Raw genomic sequence first — 18,872 nt, 5'->3', positions numbered from 1 at the left:
GATGATCGTGGTGATGGCAGTGCTGAGATGACGATCATGGTGGTGATGATGGCGATGATGGTGGTGATCATGGTGATGGCGGCGCTGAGATGATGATCATGGTGGTGATGATGGTGGTGATGGTGGTGATGATGATGATCATGGTGATGGCAGTGCTGAGATGATCATGGTGGTGATGGTGGTGATCATGGTGATGGCAGTGCTGAGATGACGATCATGGTGGTGATGATGGTGGTGATGGTGGTGATGATGATGATCATGGTGATGGCAGTGCTGAGATGATCATGGTGGTGATGGTGATGATCATGGTGATGGCAGTGCTGAGATGATGATCATGGTGGTGATGATGGTGGTGATGGTGGTGATGATGATGATCATGGTGATGGCAGTGCTGAGATGATCATGGTGGTGATGGTGGTGATCATGGTGATGGCAGTGCTGAGATGACGATCATGGTGGTGATGATGGTGGTGATGGTGGTGATGATGATGATCATGGTGATGGCAGTGCTGAGATGATCATGGTGGTGATGGTGATGATCGTGGTGATGGCAGTGCTGAGATGACGATCATGGTGGTGATGATGGTGGTGATGGTGGTGATGATGATGATCATGGTGATGGCAGTGCTGAGATGATCATGGTGGTGATGGTGATGATCATGGTGATGGCAGTGCTGAGATGATGATCATGGTGGTGATGATGGCGATGATGGTGATGATCATGGTGATGGCGGTGCTGAGATGATCATGGTGGTGATGATGGTGGTGATGGTGATGATCATGGTGATGGCAGTGCTGAGATGATGATCATGGTGGTGATGATGGCGATGATGGTGATGATCATGGTGATGGCAGTGCTGAGATGATGATCATGGTGGTGATGATGGCAATGATGGTGGTGATCATGGTGACGGCAGTGCTGAGATGACGATCATGGTGGTGATGATGGTGGTGATGGTGATGATCATGGTGATGGCAGTGCTGAGATGACGATCATGGTGGTGATGATGGTGGTGATGGTGATGATCATGGTGATGGCAGTGCTGAGATGACGATCATGGTGGTGATGATGGTGGTGATGGTGATGATCATGGTGATGGCAGTGCTGAGATGATGATCATGGTGGTGATGATGGTGGTGATGGTGATGATCATGGTGATGGTGGTGCTGAGATGATGATCATGGTGGTGATGATGGCAATGATGGTGGTGATCATGGTGATGGCAGTGCTGAGATGACGATCATGGTGGTGATGATGGTGGTGATGGTGATGATCATGGTGATGGCAGTGCTGAGATGACGATCATGGTGGTGATGATGGTGGTGATGGTGATGATCATGGTGATGGCAGTGCTGAGATGATGATCATGGTGGTGATGGTGGTGGTGATGGTGATCATGGTGATGGCAGTGCTGAGATGATGATCATGGTGGTGATGATGGCGATGATGGTGATGATCATGGTGATGGCAGTGCTGAGATGATGATCATGGTGGTGATGATGGTGGTGATGGTGCTGATGGTGATGATCATGGTGATGGCAGTGCTGAGATGATCATGGTGGTGATGATGGTGATGATGGTGATGATCATGGTGATGGCAGTGCTGAGATGATGATCATGGTGGTGATGATGGCGATGGCGATGGTGATGATGAAGATGAAGCCAAGTCTACTCTCTAGACCACAGGATCCTCCTGAACAGGAACTGTATCTCACATTTTCTGTCCCCCTCAGCATGTAGCACAGTGCCTTGCACAGAGTAGGTACTCAAGAAACGTGTGTTGTTGGATTTATCCTTCTTCAAGTTGCTTTCAGCAAAGGAGAACCCTCTGCCCAGAGTAGCTCCAGCTGGCCTGCATGCAAAGTTCTTTGAATTTGTGTATTTTAAGATTGACTTGGGCTTTTTATTTCATTCTGCTGTATATCCATGTTTGTTTTACTTATAAACAACAAGAACGTTTTTCCAAAACTTTGAGTGAAAACGATGCCCCCACAGAAACATGGCTTGTTTATATCTGTGGCTTTTGTGACACTAACCACCCCCACACACTCACTGACCCTCCCACCCCCAACCCTGCAGGCCGCCACCGCATGTGTCTGGAGATTCGTGGAGCCCGGGGCCAGATGCACAAACCCAGACCGCTAAGCTGCTCTGGAAAAAACACTTCTGTCTCCCGGTGATGCTGGGGTGCAGCGAGCCTTTGAAAGCAGGGGTCTCTTCTGCCAGCTCAAGTGCCTCTCTGCAATCCGAAGAGACAAGGCCTGGACGAAACCACTGGATTCTTAGAGCCAAAAGCATATCCAAACAAGAAGGCCCTGAAAAGGTCTCTGGAAATTTGGCTTGCCCTTTAAAACCGGGTGTTTCCAGCATAGGGGCCAAGTAATGGGGCTGAACAGCCGCTGGGTGGCTTGGATGCCCCGTGTGGGTTCTGGTATCACCCTCGCCAGTCGGCCAGGAGCCAGCACCCTGGGGCCGGCTCTGGAATCCTCGCAACTCCCAGGTGCCAGAAGGTCTCTGATTAGGCCACTTCCCAATGGTAGAAGCGAACAGGAAGTGGGCAGGGCCCTCACCCAGGAAGTGGGGCAGCCCAGAGCTCCGTGCAGAGCTGGGCCCACTGTGGCCCCCCGCCGCCTGCCCGGCAGCGCCCAGCCTCTCTGCCAATTCCCTGTGTTTCTATTTCCCAGTTCCTAAAGTGAGGCCTTTCTTTACTCGACCGCTGAGATGCGTTCCGCTCTGTCACACACGCTCATCTTCAGAAGAGTGGGAGTGGAAAGCGCAGCACGGATCATTTGATAACAACACGTGCTCAGAAGTAAATTGAAATTTACTGTGCAGATGAGAATGCTCTGGCTGGGCCCAGAGGATGGACGCCCCATCCTTCCCTGGCAGAAGCATGACAGAGACGGGGAGACAGGGGCAGAGAAAGCCCACCATCTCATTTTCTCCCTCATAAGTCGGGAGGGAGCCCTACAGCCCAACCACGTGGATTGTGCCTCTCTCACCAAGGAGGCTTGGTCTGCCTCCGAGGGTGCGCGGTGCCAAGAAGCCTGTAAGGCCGGTGCGTCTTTGGGAGATGTAACTTGTGGAATTTATCGAAATACTTTTATGTCTGTGTTAAACACAGCAGTGTCGTGGAGCAAAATGGGAAATTTCCATGAATTTTCAAGATCAAGCACAAGACTTTTAAAGGAATTTGACCTGCGTGGTAGGACAATCGGGTCACTGCCCCGTAATCCAGAGGGAGCAGGCTTCCCCTCCTGCTTCTCAGCAGGTGGTTTCAGAAGAGCGGTTAATGGAGGGAAGGAGAGCAGCCGCTGCGGCTCCAGGACAAGCGCGGGGCCCTGGCGCCACCTGGTGCTCATGCGGGATATGACCGTCCGCTCCGCGCCACGGGCCGGGAAGGTGGCCGGGATTCAAACGCGGACAGGTGGGTACAGTCCTGGGGGAGGGGCTGCTGTATGGAGGGCAACCTTGCCTTAGGGACCTTCCCCTCTGCGACCCCTGCAAGCCTTTTTCAGAAGTTGGGCCCCACCCCTTTATGAACAGTTTCCTTTGGCCTCAAGGTGCTCACCTGTGGGCCTGGTAAGCTCAGACCCCTTCCCCTGGAGATTCTGATTCAGTAGCTCTGGGTTGGGGCCAAGAGATTTGTGTTTCCAACCAGTTCCCCAAGTGACGTTCTTGATCAGGGTTGAACCTGCATTAGAATCACCTGAAGAAACTGGAAACTACAGATGCGTCTGGTGCGAGCGCCTTGAAACAGTTGCCCAGGTGATTCGAATGTGCAGCCTTCACTGAGAAACACTGGAGAGAAGGCCTTGGGCCAACATGCTGTTTTGTTTTGTTTTGTGACAAAGTCTTGCTCTGTCACCCAGGCTGGAGTGCAGCAGCGCAATCTTGGCTCACTGCACCCTCCACCTCCAGGGTTCAATGGTTTTCCTGCCTCAGCCTCCCGAGTAGCTGGGATTACAGGCACCCACCACCATGCCCTGCTACTTTTTGTATTTTTAGTAGAGATGGGGTTTCGCCATGTTGGCCAGGCTGGTCTCAAACGCCTGACCTCAAGAGATCGTCCCACCTCGGCCTCACAAAGGAATGGCATTACAGGCATGAGCCACCACACCCAGCCTGGGAATGGGATTTTTTTTTTTTTTTGAGATGGAGTCTTGCTCTGTCACCAGGCTGGCATGCAGTGGCACAATCTGGGCTCACTGCAACCTCCACCTCCTGGGTTCAAGTGATTCTTCTGCTTCAGCCTCCTGAGTAGCTGGGACTACAGCTGCCTGCCACCATGCCCGGCTAATTTTTTGTATTTTAGTAAAGATGAGATTTCACCATGGCCAGGATGATCTCGATCTCCTGACCTTGTGATCTGCCTGCCTCGACCTCCCAAAGTGCTGGGATTACAGGAGAGCGCCACCGCACCAGCCTGGGAATGGCATTCCTAACACGCATCCCAAAATGAGGTGCTGGCCACAGCACAGGTCTCAGAGTGGCTCAGCAGGTGACTGGATAGTTGGGGACTAGTGGGCGTCTGAGTTAGCTGCTCTCACTGCTGACCTTTGGTTAGGTTTGGAGTGGTGGCAAAGGGGCAAGAGGTGAGGAAGCTGTTTGAAAAGACCCTCAGAGGCTGCCCCAGGCCTACGGTTGCACGTGCTTGTTGACTGAGTAAATACTATGTGCTCGGTGCTCTCGAGGTCCCACTGGACTGGACTGACTGAATTCTGGTGTAGGCTGATGAAATTCATATCCCAGCTCTACCTTTATTGGCTGTCTGGCCTTGCGGAAGTCACTTAACCTTTCTGTGCTTCTGACCCTTAACTTGTGAAATGGGATAATAACCCCAGGGTTATTATCTGCCTCGGTTATCCTGCCGAGGAGATGACGCACGCAAGGCAGCACATGGGGGCTCACATCAGGTCTGGCGAGTCCGCGACCCTGCACTTACCCTGTGCCAGGTGACTTCAAGAATAAAGTCCTGGCCAGGCACAGTGGCTCCAGTCTGTCACTGGAGGTGACATTGGGAGGTGTCATTGGGAGGCTGAGGCAGGCAGATCACCTGAGGTGAGGAGTTCCAGACCAGCCTGACCTACTTGGAGAAGCCCCATCTCTACTAAAAATACAAAATTAGTCGGGCCTGGTGGCAGGCTGAGGCAGGAGAGTTGCCTGAACCTGGGAGGTGGAGTTGCACTCCAGCCTGGGCAACAAGAGTGAAACTCTGTCTCAGAAAGAAAGAAAGAAACGAAGCCCTGGTGCTGAGTTAGGGCCAAGCAATGCCAGAGGCCACATGCAGCTGAAGCTAGGGAAAGACATTTTTCCAGCATTGTGAGCCCGCAGCAGACCCTTATAAACAGTGTGCTTGCTTTCCGGGGCTGTGCCAAGTCAGCGTCTGTGCAAAGAATTCTTGGTGGTGAGATTATGTTTCCAGGCTGCGGAGCTGTTACCTGCTGTAAGACACTCCTGCTGGCAACGACCCTGGCAGCTAGAGGAGAGGGAATCACAGCAGCCGCCCGGTGAGTAATGTGTTTATCCGGAGCCATCCTGCAAGTCCCCTGCCTGTAGGCAAAGTGCCGCCGCCAGAAGCGATGCAGTCGGGCACAGTGGCTCATGCCTGTAATCCCAGCACTTTGGGAGGCCGAGGAGGGCTGCTCTGTCGAGGTCGGGAGTTTGAGACCAGCCTGGCCAACATGGTAAAACCCTGCCTCTACTAAAAATACAAAAATTAGCCAGGCCTGGTGGTGCATACCTGTAATTGCAGCTACTGCAGAGGCTGCGGCAGGAGAATCACTTGAACCTGGGAGGTGAAGGTTGTGGCAGGCCGAGATGGCGCCACCGCACTCCAACCTGGGTGACAGAGTGAGACTGTCTCAAAAAGAGAGAGGGCGGGGGAGAGAGATGCATGTCTGAGGGAAAAATAAAAGAGAAAGAAGAGATGCGTGTGTCCCTGCCTTGCTCTCTGGGCTGGAGGAAGCTTCAAGGAGAAGGAAGTTCACTGAGCCGCGGAACCAGTTTCTGGACATTCCCGGCTCTACAAACAGGACGGTTTTGTCTCTGTGCGCCCTCTGCTGTCCAGAGCTGAGAATGCAGCCCAGAGAAATGCAGGTCTAACTCCAAGATGCAGGTCCCAGTGCCTCCCATCGCTGAGGTTTGAGATGCCTGCAAGCCGGAAACAACGCTTTAAAAGGCATCTGAGGCCGGGCGTGGTGGCTCACACCTGTAATGCCAACATTTTGGGAGGCCAAGGCAGGTGGATCACCTGAAGATCAGGAGTTCAAGACCAGCCTGGCCAACATGGTGAAACCCTGTCTCTACTTTAGAAAATACAAAAATTAGTCAGACTTGGTGGCAGGCACCTGTAATCCCAGCTACCCGGGAGGCTGAGGCAGGAGAATCACTTGAATCCAGGAGGCGGAGGTTGCAGTGCACCAAGATCACGCCACTGCACTCCACCCTGGAAGACAAGAGTGAGACTGAGTCCAAAAAAAAAAAAAAAAGGCATCTGAGCCCCAGTCTGGGGCAGGAACTGGGGATCAGAGGTGATGAAGGACACAAACACAAATGAACCTCCCGTGGTGACACTCCCTTTTGGCGAGCACAGTGTGACCCCCAGTGTGGCCCAGGGATCTCTTAGGCTCAGAGCCCCGCCTGACACCTGATGGCCACAGAACTGCATTCAGGTCATGAGGACACTTCTCAGCATCCTCGACCTTGCTGCAGGCTGTTCCCCGCCTGGGCTGGGACTTCTCAAAGAAACAGGAACCACACCAGCTTGATAGTGGAAATGTAAAATGGTGTAGAACACTTTGGAAAACAGTTCAGAAGTTTCTCCAAAAAATTCCGTATAAAACTGCTCTATGGGCCAGGCACAGTGGCTCAGCCTGTAATCCGAGCACTTTCACCTGAGGCCAGGGGTTCAAGACCAGCCTGGCCAACATGGTAAAACCACTTCTCTACTAAAAATACAAAAAAAAAAAAAAAAATGGCCAGGCGCGGTGGCTCACACCTGTAATCCCAGCACCTTGGGAGGCTGGGGCAGGTGGATCAGTCCAGCCAACATGGTGGAACTCCGCCTCTACTAAAAATTTTAAATTAGCCAGGTGTGGTGGTGTGCTACTTGGGAGGCTGAGGCAGGAGAATTGCTTGAACCTGGGAGGTGGAGGTTTTGGTGAGCCGAGATCGCTCTAAAGAACCGAGGCCGGGTGCGGTGGCTCACGCCTGTAATCCCAGCACTTTGGGAGGCCGAGGTGGGTGGATCACAAGGTCAAGAGATCAAGACCATCCTGGTCAACATGGTGAAACCCCGTCTCTACTAAAAAAATACTAAAAATTAGCTGGGCACGGTGGCGCATGCCTGTAATCCCAGCTACTCAGGAGGCTGAGGCAGGAGAATTGCCTGAACCCAGGAGGCGGAGGTTGCGGTGAGTCGAGATCGCGCCATTGCACTCCAGCCTGGGTAACATGAGCGAAACTCCGTCTCAAAAGAAAAAAAAAAAAAAACCGAAAGTAGGGGCTCCCACAGATACCTGTGTACCTGCGTTCCTAGCAGCGTGATTTGCCAAAAGGCAGAAACGACCCAATTTCCATTGACAGATAAATGAATAAAGGAAATGTGGTATATTTTACAAAAATGTGGTTTGTCTGTTCCATGCAGTGGAACAAGAGCTCCCACGGGGGTTGTTTTCATTTGAGGCTCAAAAGCGTGGGCCTGGCCTCTGGGATTTCAGGCTCTCTTCACTTTCCCCATGAGAATCTGGATCTTGCCTGTCCTTTCCTTGCCTGTTCTGGTCGGTCCCTTTCCACTCCCAGCAGTTTCTCTGCAGCGTGGGTCCCTGCCCCAGACAGCAGCCCAGGACGGTGGATGTAGAGAGCGCTCCAGCCCCTTTGGGACCCACTGCGGAGCCCTGCAACCATCTGTTTCTGCAAGGGGTGGCCTCCCAGCTTCATGGGAGGGTCACCGTGCTTCCCAGGGAGTACACTGCTGCTGTGTCCCAGGCCCACCCCCTGTCCCCCAGGTTCATCTGCTGTCCCCTTGCTTCCCTTTGCATCCTGCTGCACCAAGGCAGATGCTGTGCCAGGCTGTGGCACAGGTGACTTGTCCCCACCTATTTGCATTCTGCAGATCATGGGGGGTTTGTGGGATATCTCCTTGCCTTGTATTGTCCATTGGGTTTACAGTTTTGCTATCAGTTACTCCATCTTTACATGGGGATTCAGGGAGATTCACACACTCTGCCCCCATCTTCCCTGAACCCCCTCCCCTCTGCGTTTTAAACCAATTGGCCACTGTTGTTTTGACTGCAGTGTTCAGCCAGTGCTTGAGCAACTTTGCCTTCACAGTTTTCAGCTCCTTTGCTCGCCACTTCTCCTGGCGTCTCACTGCTCTTTGAGCTCAGTTTTCTTCTTGCTGGGCCACATCCTTTAGCACTCTTCTCCACAAGGGCTTGGTAGTGGCAGACACTCTCCATCTTTGCCTGGAAATAACTTTATTTTTTCTCTCTTCTTAGTTAAGAGCTTAGCTGGTACTATGAATCTAGAGGAAAGCACTGCTCCCTTGTCTTCCAGCTCCTAGGACGGCTGTTAATATGTCTGCTGTTGTCCTGCCCTCTACAGGTAATCCTTTTTTTAAAAGCGGTCTTTTTTTTTTTTTATGAGACAGGGTCTTGCTATATTGCCCAGGCTGGTCTCAAAACTGCTGTCCTCGGCTGAGCACAGTGGCTCACACCTGTAATCCCAGCACTGTGGGAGGCCGAGGTGCGTGGATCACCTTAGGTCGGGAGTACAAGACCAGCCTGGCCCACATGGCAAAACCCTATCTCTACTAAAAATACAAAAATTAGCCAGGTGTGGTAGTGTGCACCTGTAATCCCAGCTACTCTGGTAGCTAAGGCAGGAAAATCACTTGAACCCAGGAGGTGGAGGCTGCATTGAGCCAAGATCACACCACTGCACTCCAGCCAGGGCAAGAGACTAAGACTCCGTCTCAAAAATAAAAAAAAACTGCTGGCCTCAAGCAGTCCTCCCACCTCAGCCTCACAAGTAGCTGGGATTGCAGGCACAAGCCACCATGCCTGGCCATGAACTTTTACATTCTGGAGGGTAAAAAACTGCCAGCTGGGAAGAAGGTAAGCAGAGTTAAGAAGGAAGACGAGTCACAAAGAGGGACAATGTATTTTAAATTGCAAGGGGCTCTCCAAGTTTAGGCTGAGGGATGGGGTCTCTCATGGCCCCACATGGAGATGCCGTGTGTGGACGGGTCAGGAGGCTCATCTCTGAGGATCTCCCCTTGAGGCCTGGGCCTGGGGAGACAGGGGCTCCTCTGGCCTCCAGTGAGCTAAGCTCAAAGGGCTTGCTTGGCTCAAAGTCCTCCTGCTCCAGTTTCATGCCTTGATAAAGAGCCTCGATAGTCTCCCCGAGCACCCTGGGAGGGGCGGGCTGGGGTAAAATGAGACCCCACACATCACCCAGAAAGGGCTCGGTCTTCCACCTCCTCCTGTGTCTCACAGTCCGTGTGTCCTGGCATCTGAGAGCTCCTGCCTTGCCCCCACTCTGCCTCCCCCACTCCCCACAGTGGTTCTGCCTGGTGGTCGCCTTGCCGTCCTTTGAACACACCCCGCCCCGTTCCGCCTCCCGCATTGCACCTGCCTTGCCTGCTCGGTGCTGTGTCCACCTGGCAGCTCAACCTCCCCTCAGGTTTCAGCTTGAGTGTCTCATCTCATCTTCACATCTCAGCTGAAATGTCCTCTTCAGTGACAGCTGCCCGACCAACCCCACCCATAACCTTCTCTCCCTGCCCCGCTTCCCTCAGCCCTGCTGGGTCCTCTCCTCTGTGCCTTTGTTTCACTTGCTGTCTGCCTCCCTGTGAGCCTGGGAAGGTGAAGGCCTGGGGTCATCAAGTCAGCATCACATCACCATGGCATGTGGGTCGTGACTCATGAAGGACTGTGGGCTGAACCCAGCCATGAACCCCTGCGGCCTCCCAAATTCCCACTAAAATGGCAGGAAAGGGATTTTTTTTTTTTTTTTTTTTTCCAGCATGAGGAGGACAAGGAGATCAGGGCAGACAGCCACGTTTTAGAAACTGAATCCAATGGCCAAATGGCAGTTCTCTTAGCAAGGTCGAGAGCACGGGTTCCTAAGCAGTAGGAGGGAAAGGCCAGGAAAAGCCTGACTGTTCTCAAGTGGATTCATTCGGAGCCACTCCAGGCTAAAAGCAGAGGGCTTGTGCAGCAGGCCCAGTCCCACAGGCAGACACCTCTGCCTGCATCCTGGGGTGACAGCTCCTTTCTCCCTGCCTGTCCTGAGGGAGATGCGGGTGGTGATGAGCCTGGCCTGCTTCCTGGCCCAGGGCAGGTGGCTGTGGCTCCACCAGTGCTCGCTGAAGGGTCAGCAGAGCCAGACAAAGAATGGGGGCCCAGGTCGAGCACTTCAGCTGCCACCCCCCACCCCCAGGGAAGGAGCTGAAAATGACATCCCCCAGAGGGCGATGTGGGCTTTTACAGTTAAGCCATCAAGGGGCTCACACTAGTCCCCACGGCAAGACTTCACAAGGCCCTGTAGCACGCCCCCCTCCCCCGCCCCCGCCCCCGATCCCACTCTCCCAGGCGGCTCAGCTGGCCCTTGGAAACATGGGATCAAGGGCGTTTCTACTGCACTGGAGGAGACGCTTGATTGAGGTGTATTTGACCTGCTCTTGATTTTGAACTTAGCCCAAACTTTCCGGCCAGCCAGGGTCCTAGTCCTGTGCTCTTCCTCTTGTCAAGCTCTAAGGGCCCCATGTCCCTTCCTGGCTAAGGCTGGGCCCCCTGGCCGCATTCCCGCCCACCAGTGCTGGCAGGACAACCCTCTCTGCCAGCCGTCACTGCTACTCCCAGCACACGTGCTATATTCCAAGATTTGTTCTCTTCTCCAGACAGGGTCTCCAGTTTTGGAACTGGTGCTTGGATGGGACGGGTAACAAGACGAGTCCTGGAGGGAGCGTGCCAGGGACCAGGATGATGCTGGTAAGACCACCTTATTTGACATCAGCTTTGTGACTACATTTTAGGTCAAAGAGCTGTGAGTAGGCTACAGACAGGCCAAAGCAGATGGGCCAGCACCCACAACTCGGTCAGAGCTCAGTGGGCTGTCCACCCCAACCAACACGTCAGCTGCAGGGAGGGAGGGACAGCCCCAGAAGAAAAGGGGTTCCTAGGCTGGGTGCAATGGCTCACACCTGTAATCCTAGAACTTGGAGAGGCCGAGGGAGGTGGGTCACCTGAGGTCAGGAGTTCAAGACCAGCTGGGCCAACACAGCAAAACCCAGTCTCTACTAAAAAATACAAAAATTAATTGGGCATGGTGGCGGCCACCTGTAATCCCAGCTACTCAGGAGGCTGAGGCATGAGAATCACTTGAACTGGGGAGGTGGGGTTGCAGTGAGCCAAGATTACACCACTGTACTCCAGCCTGGGCGATAAAAGAGAGACTCCTCACCAAAAAAAAAAAAAAAAATTGGTGTGTGGTAACTTCCGCCGGTGTGCCCACTATAATGGGATTTTACTCATGCAAAGATCTCTTGCCAAAAACCTCAAATTCCCCACATCAAAGGATTCTATATTTTCAGTTTGTAAATGTCTCCTTATGCAATTTAAGACACTTGATTTTTGCTATTTCATGTGTACCCAAAGTATATTTACTCCAGACCCCTGGCAGACACCTACTGCTTTACTTGGCTTTCAAGCAGGCTTCATGAAAGACCCGATGACAAGGGTTTCAGGTAAACTGGTCATTTATTAGCAGTGGTACTGTTTGGCATAACAGGTTCCCAGTACAGAGGCATGGGGTCGCACGGAGGTGACACAGCCTGGCTCGGCACAGGCCAGCATCTCTCACTTCTTCCACTCCTTCTTGTCGTAGTCCCACTTGGAGGCGAGGCCATCGACGGGGTTCACCTTCAGGTCCAGCATCCTCTTGGTCTGCATGGCCACCCACTCTTTGTCAAAGGTGTGCGGGAGGGGGCCGTACACTACAGGGCGAGACGAGGCTATGGGCAAGACTGTCCCAGCAGCTTGTGTCTAAGCCAATCCCTTCCAGGTGAAATTCTCCCGACACGGCAGCCCCCAGGTCAGCAGAGCCGCCTGCCACTCAACACCGCTCACACACACGGTTTCTATTTCTGACCACTGACAACCACGGGATTTAAAATTATCCCTCTGTTTGTAAAAAGTTAGCAATGGGGTAAGCTAAAAGCAGGTCCCTCTAAAGGCTCTGGACAACAAGGTCTAACGACAGCCCATGGTCACCTGGGAGATGAGACTCAGGTCTGTTACTAACCCACGTCCGCATTCAAACCAAAAGTACGAGAATATACCTATTGAGAATGCAAAAACACCTGCTCAGCCTGAACAAAAAGAACCATGAAGAGCCGACAGTGCGTGCGCGACCCAACAATGCCTAAACAGAAGCTATCAGGTCGGAAGCCCCAAATTCCGGCTGTTGAGATGTGGTCCTCACGACAGTTGACATGTCATTAAATGACAGAGTCCCCTTCGTGCTCGAACCTCCACAAAGTCATCTTTTGATAACTGACTGGTGAGTGTATAACCGCAACTGAAAATGCGGTATGCTGTACGTAGAGTCTTTCACCGCCAACCGAGTCTGCCCCCCGATGAATAATCGGATGCTGGCGTATCAGCTAACCCCCATGACTTCCATTCTGCAGGCCGCCAAGGCCCGGAAACCAGTCCTGAGATGAACTCTGGAATGGAATCCCTATCTCATGGCCTCAAGGTGGGGGGTTCCCCCACAGCCCACCATTGGGTACTGCAGGCTGGAGCCCCAGTCCAGGCACCCCATACTTTCCACCATCTCTACTCACCATAGCGCTTCTCCAAGATGATAAGAATTGCGGTGAAGCCGATGAAGAACATGGCAGCACCCACAACCGTCTTCCACTCATTGGAGCCCCTGTTCATCTCAGCAAAGCTCTCCTTGAACTGAATACGATACACTGCGGGCAAAGAGGACAGCCATTTACAGGCACAAAGTGGGTCGGCAGCTCCCTCCTCTGCAAGGTTCAACCGCTTCTCCCCAAAACCACACTTGTGAAGGAGAAACCCAGAGGTGAAGGACAGGCAGCCGGGGCCACATCACGTTCACATGCGTGCGTCACACATGTGGCTGCGCAGGCATGTGACGGGCAAAGGAGAGGAGAGGATGCATGGAGTTTGCTTTAGGTGGAAATTAAAATTGCGAAATTATTTCTTATTTGAGTGACAGTGTTAGGGTCTATCCCATCTCGTTATTTTCATGCTCCTCTCACACCGAACAGCAAGCATTTTGCTGAGTTTCTTTCGATAATTTCCAGTAAACAATGTCCCACCCAGCACAGAGAAGGGAGCCAAGCAAAAGAAGTCAGCTGGCAGAGCACGCAAACTGGGGCCCTGGGACAGTGACCCAGAAACCCAGCACAGCAGCCCCACTGTGCAAGACTGCTCTCTAGACAGCCCAGAAGTGAGCAGAGGCTCGCTCGCTCGCGCAGGCGCACACACGCACACTTCCGGGAGCTGCTGGGCTCGCCTGTGGGTCCCTTCAATACCCACACTCGACTTTCTCATCCACAGAGAGGCTGCTCCAGGAGGCCTTCTCCTTCTCCTTCAAGGCCTTCTGGCTGGCCGACAGGTGCCTGACATGGGCCACATCGGGCAAGGGATAGTCACGCCGATCCATGTAACTTGGGAGTGCATAGTCTTCGCTCTTCACAACACTTCCTGAAAAACACATTGGATAAATCTTTGAATCCATGTAAATTGAGAGTCACAAACAAGGTGATACTTCTGAAAACCAAAACAAACACACGTGTGCACACCTTGAAACCCTCAGTCATCTCAGGGGGTCACAGCCACTGTTTGAAACAGGTGCAGGACTGTGCTGGAGGGTGAACAGAAGCACTTTTCATCACTGCAAACAAAAACCCACCGGGGGCAACTGCTACTGAACCCTGGGGCCAAGGTGGCCGGGGGCAGCTCTTCCTATGTTAACAGTTATCCCCTGCCCTGAACAGGAGACTGGTCAAAATGAGGCCCAGCTGCAAGGGACTCAAACCACAAGGAAGAACAGGAACAGTGCAACACCCAAAGCGCTTCCCGTTCAGAAACAAAGGCACTGTTCAGGAAAAACCTGTGTCCAACCAGGACTGAGGAAGAAATCGTGCCAGCTCTGTGAAACGAGGACCATGGAGCCACTCGTTCAGAGAGTGTTTACCAAGCACCCTCTACAGGCAAGGCAGGGCTCTAGGTATCTGGGTTCATCTGTGAACAAATCAAATCAAACATTCCTGCCCAGTGGCACTTAACATTCTAAGAGTGGCAAACAAACAATAAACATAATGTGCAAATCACATGTTTAGACAAAAGTACTCTGGAGAAAGAAGAGAGCAGGAGGGCACTGGCAATGTGTGGATGGCAGGAACCAAGAGGCAAGGTCCACAGGACCGGGCAGACCTAGAGCCCGAATGCGACGGCAGAGTGCACTCAGCCACAGAACAAGGACAATGCTGTGTGCCTCCTTATGGAAGTCATGCACACATACTCACATACACATAATCCACTCACACTCTGACAAAGCAAGCTTCAAGCCGCCACACACGGGAGGCTGGGAGAACCTCGCGAGGATTTCTGCTCTATCTGCCTGTGATTTTAGTGCCTTCCAACCAGCCGGTATCACGAGGAAAGAAGTCCAGAAATCAGACAGCTAAGGAGTATCTTGCTTGTAGTGAGTCTTCCCCTGTTAAAAGCTGTTTCTCAATTCTGTCCCACACCTACCTGCAAGAACTGTTAGATACTGATCTGGAGGCCTTATGCCCTGCGACAATGCTTCCCCTCCATTAGCTCAGTCCCAGTGATTCCCATCTCCCAAATCTTCTTCTTAGTAAATCACGTTAAGCTTCAAGCAAAGTCACACATAGAGTTCTCTAGATGTTTATCTTAGCCATGAAAATGACTAGGATACTTTCAAACTTATACCTGACCTCGTCCCAAAAATGAGGTGGGATTTAAGGGACATGAGGTGGAAATGGCCGGATTACTTTCTAATTTTAAAGCCCTGATTCGATGAGGTGATGTGTGAACTAAAAAGAGCAGTTGTATACCGAATATTTTTATCAAGTTTAGCACCCTCCAAAAGTTTCTAAAATTTAAAACACTCAGTTACACGAGTTATTCAAAATAGATGTAAATATGGGTGATGAAAATGTTCTAGAATCAAACATTCATTGTGGTACTAATGACAAAACTCAATGAATATACTGAAAACCACTGAAGCCTACACTTTAAAAATGGGCGACTGTTACATGAATTGCATCTCGTAAAGCTGTCGTAAATGACATGACAGGAAGACTGAGGGGAGAAATGTTGTAATGATGTAAACCCTCAAAACCTTGAAGCAGGCAAACCTTAAAATTGCATCTTCCAGAATAAGAATAGCCAATTCCTGGTTTCAGGGGTTCTTCAGAGCTTCAGGCCTGGTCCCCCAAGGAATGAAGGGAAGGCAATGGTTACTTTACCAAACATTTTTTTAAAAATAGAGAAAAACAAGACTCCAGATTCTAATGAATGTCTGTCACTGCTTCCACATGGATGGGTTTCTGCTGAGCCTCCCCTGGGGAGGTCTGGTACATCTGGGCGCCCCTCGCTCAAATGTGTCGCCATGCAAATATCCCAGCGGACTTCAGTGATGGCTGATGGTATTCCAGACGGCTGTAATATCTTCTGCTGAGAACAGATTCATGTATTATTCATGAATGATTCACATAAGTTAAAATTTAATAGGCAAGACTTGTCTAAGAGCCTGCAATTCGTCTTCATCTGCCTCCTAGGTGCTAGAGATACAGCAATGAGGAAGACAGCAAGGTCCCTGGCCTCAAAAGGCTTACACTCTAAGAGGCTGAGACAGCGATACTCAAATAGACACGCATTCAGGAGGCCCCCAGCAAGGTGAGGTGACAGGGAGCTTCCTGCAGAAGGGTGGTGAGGAGAGGCTGTTCTAAAAGCACATTAGTATCGAGGGTGAATGATTAGACAGGAGCGACCATCCACAACTTGGAGCTCTACTGGAGAAATGGAATAAGACCAGGGGGCTGGGGCAGGGAGCAGGTGGGGAGGGGCAGTTCCGATAGCAATTCTTGGTTTTTGAGTACATTATGAAGTAATGAGACTGGAAAGGCAGGCAAGACCAGCTCTAACCAGGCAGGGCATAGACTTTACTGAAGCAATGTAAAGACCATGGAGATTCTCTGCAGAAGCCCTCCGTGAACCCCGCACCGGGCAAATGTTTCTACCCAGAGCCATCTCTTAGTAATTAAAACGCTGCCTTCATCCTTCTGTTCCTCCTCATGTTTCCATGAGGCAAACAGCCTCATGGAAAGAGTGTGTATTTCATATTCTTTTCATTCTCGGTGCCTAACAGTGCCCCATACAAAGTAGATAGATGCCAGATACATGCAAAACGAAATGTGCTGTATGCCAGACACAGAACTAAGCTCTACATATACTTCAGGTGAGGAAACAGATTCCTAAGCTTCAGTCCTTGATAGAAATGAGATGAAAACCCAGCTCAGGCTAAGTCCAGGCTCTTTTGTTTTCATTGCCGCTATAAACAGATGTGAAGCAGTGGGGGTGAGGTGGGGAGGGAGGTCATTAAGGTCAGTTCTGGTGCAGAAGATCTTTTCAAAGGGGTAAAGTTTGAAGCTTGGAAAAGTGGAAAGGAAGAGAAGGATAAGGGGGGACATAGCAGTATAACCAGAGATCCAGAAGAGATTCAATCTGATTCGTAAACATTACTTCATCTAGAACCAAGCCTGTGGGAATATCTGTATCTCTGCTGAAGACCCCCTAAGAGCAGAATTAAGGTCTTTAAAACTCCAGCAAAGGGCCTTATACACAGCAGGAGCAAAATGAAATTAGCTCAGCCTATTTAAAAGTGAGAAAAGTCACACTTACCGTGTGCTCGTACACACACCGAGGTGGAAATTGCTCGCTTGCCAACTAGGCTAAATACCCTGGTAGCCAACATTCTGAAAGATAAAAATGTACACCTTCTCTATGAATAACGGCAAACAGCCAGGAATGAGTCTTCTTTTTTGCCCCAGAGCATTTTGGACCTAAATTCTTTTGTTTGCTTCTCCCCAACACAAATGATCCATTCTTTATTACTGACTCATCACAAAATAATCTAGGATGAGGCTTTTCTTAGTAGCTGGCATGCTTTTAAGGAGCTTCATTACAAATCTACTGCCATAACATATAGGTGCTTCAGGCAATTAACACAACATTGGTCTTTTTAAAAAACAAGGAGGCTGGGTGTGGTGGTTCACACCTGTAATCCCAGCACTTTGGCAGGCAGAGGCAGGAGGACTACCCGAGGTAAGGAGTTTGAGAGAAGCCGGACCAGCACGGTGAAACCCCGCCTCTACTAAAAATACAAAAATTACCTAGGCATGATGGTGCATGCCTGTAATCCCAGCTACTCGGGAGGCTGAGGCAGAATTGCTTGAGCAGAGATTGTGCCATTGCACTCCAGCCTGGGCGTCGCAGCGCAACTCTGTCTCAAGGAAAAAAAAAAAAAAACGAGAGGCCGGGCACGGTGGTTCACACCTGTAGTCCCAGTACACTTTGGGAGGCCAAGGCAGACGGATCACCTGAGGTCAGGAGTTCGAGACCAGCCTGGGCAACATGGTGAAAACCGTCTCTACTAAGAATACAAAAATTAGCTGAGCATGGTGGTGGGCACCTGTAATCCCAGCTACTTGGGAGGCTGAGAAAATCGCTTGAACCCGGGCGGTGGAGGTTACAGTGAGCCGAGACCATGCCATTGCACTCCAGCTTGGGCGACAAGAGCAACACTCCGTCTCAAAAAAAAAAAAGGCAAGGAGGAAAAATGTTAACAAGGTGACTGAAAAACCTAGAGAGCATCAAAGCACTGTGCTGCCGTGACAAGCTCCATTCTTCAGGGCTTGGTGGGAGGAGGTAACAGCTCACCGGGACGGTGACACACATCACAATGAACTGAGTATTTATTTAAAACCTAATACCGTATGTATACAGACTAGAAGGGGAAATTGGAGAAGGCTGCCAGCACACCCCGGTCTACTTCCAATCCCTGAAGAGAGCGGATAACCTAGAAGACCCCCGCCTCTCCAGGGCCTTCCTCGATTCAGGCCCGTCTACCTTACACCGCCCGTTTTAAATCGACCCTTCGGAAGACCGGGGAGAGCGATTTGGGAAAATACCATCCTTGGGGCAGAATAACCAAGCATGACGTCAGGGCTGAACGCTTGCGTCCAGGTTCTCTCCTCCGGCCTATCCCCGGCGTGGGCAAACAACTGGCAGGTTCCAGGCTGGGAAGCCGAGCGCCGCCCGAGAGCCTCGCGAAACCCGGGAGAGGCTGCAGGGACCGTTTGAAGGAGCAGGGGAGGAGGCTGCAGGCACAGAACGCGAGCCCGGCTCCCCGCAGCTGGCGCCCTCGGCCAGCGGGCGCTCCAAGGTCAGAGCCCGAGGTCAGCTCGCAAACGCGGCGCGGCCGGGTAAGCCGGACCGGGCGTTTCCTGGCGGCCCAAAGGCCGCCGCGCAGCGGCCTCCAGAGCCTGGAGCCCCCGCGGGCCGGCCTCAATGTCACCCGGCTGGAAGGCCCATCCCGTGCCTCCGGCCGGCACCGGGCTGCGGCCGTGCAGACTCGAAGGCTCCCGGCCCCCGCCCCGGCCCGGCCCGGCTGCACGGCACCGGTCACCCACTGCCTCACCTGCCGTCGCTGCCCGCCGCGACTGCCCTCTAGCCCGGTGTCCCGCGACCGGAAGAGAGCAAAGCCACGCCGCGGAGCACCACGGGATCGAGGAAGACTC

General features: G+C 52.0%; 1 protein-coding gene across 2 annotated transcripts; it reads right to left on the bottom strand.

Annotated features, from left to right (window-relative positions):
* Positions 1-11,747: 11,747 nt before the first annotated feature.
* COX4I1 (cytochrome c oxidase subunit 4I1) lies at positions 11,748-18,829 on the bottom strand. Of its 2 annotated transcripts, none has more exons than XM_008986326.4 (5): positions 18,264-18,829; positions 16,975-17,048; positions 13,579-13,746; positions 12,855-12,986; positions 11,748-12,002 (listed from the first exon to the last, which is right to left on the bottom strand). In XM_008986326.4, exons 2-5 carry the CDS (start codon positions 17,045-17,047, stop codon positions 11,866-11,868), a joined length of 510 nt encoding a protein of 169 aa, XP_008984574.1. In that variant the 5' UTR covers position 17,048; positions 18,264-18,829; the 3' UTR covers positions 11,748-11,865. The 2 variants fall into 2 exon arrangements, with proteins under 2 accessions (XP_008984574.1, XP_002761277.1); XM_002761231.7 differs by having other exon boundaries at positions 18,773-18,829.
* Between the last annotated feature and the right edge of the window lie 43 nt (positions 18,830-18,872).

Source organism: Callithrix jacchus, chromosome 20, assembly GCF_049354715.1.
Source record: "Callithrix jacchus isolate 240 chromosome 20, calJac240_pri, whole genome shotgun sequence".
Taxonomy (NCBI): domain Eukaryota; kingdom Metazoa; phylum Chordata; class Mammalia; order Primates; family Cebidae; genus Callithrix; species Callithrix jacchus.
Note: the sequence above shows the minus strand (reverse complement) of the source record. Positions and strands in the feature narration are given on the sequence as shown.

Bases quoted from the DNA above. Each gene is read 5' to 3' on its own strand.
- COX4I1 (XM_008986326.4), bottom strand. From the start codon at position 17,047: ATGTTGGCTACCAGGGTATTTAGCCTAGTTGGCAAGCGAGCAATTTCC. The intron at 13,747-16,974 runs GTAAGTGTGACT...TGTGTTTTTCAG, and splicing joins GGTGTGTGTACGAGCACACG to GAAGTGTTGTGAAGAGCGAA. The intron at 12,987-13,578 runs GTGGGTATTGAA...CTTTGCCCGCAG, and splicing joins TGTGGATGAGAAAGTCGAGT to TGTATCGTATTCAGTTCAAG.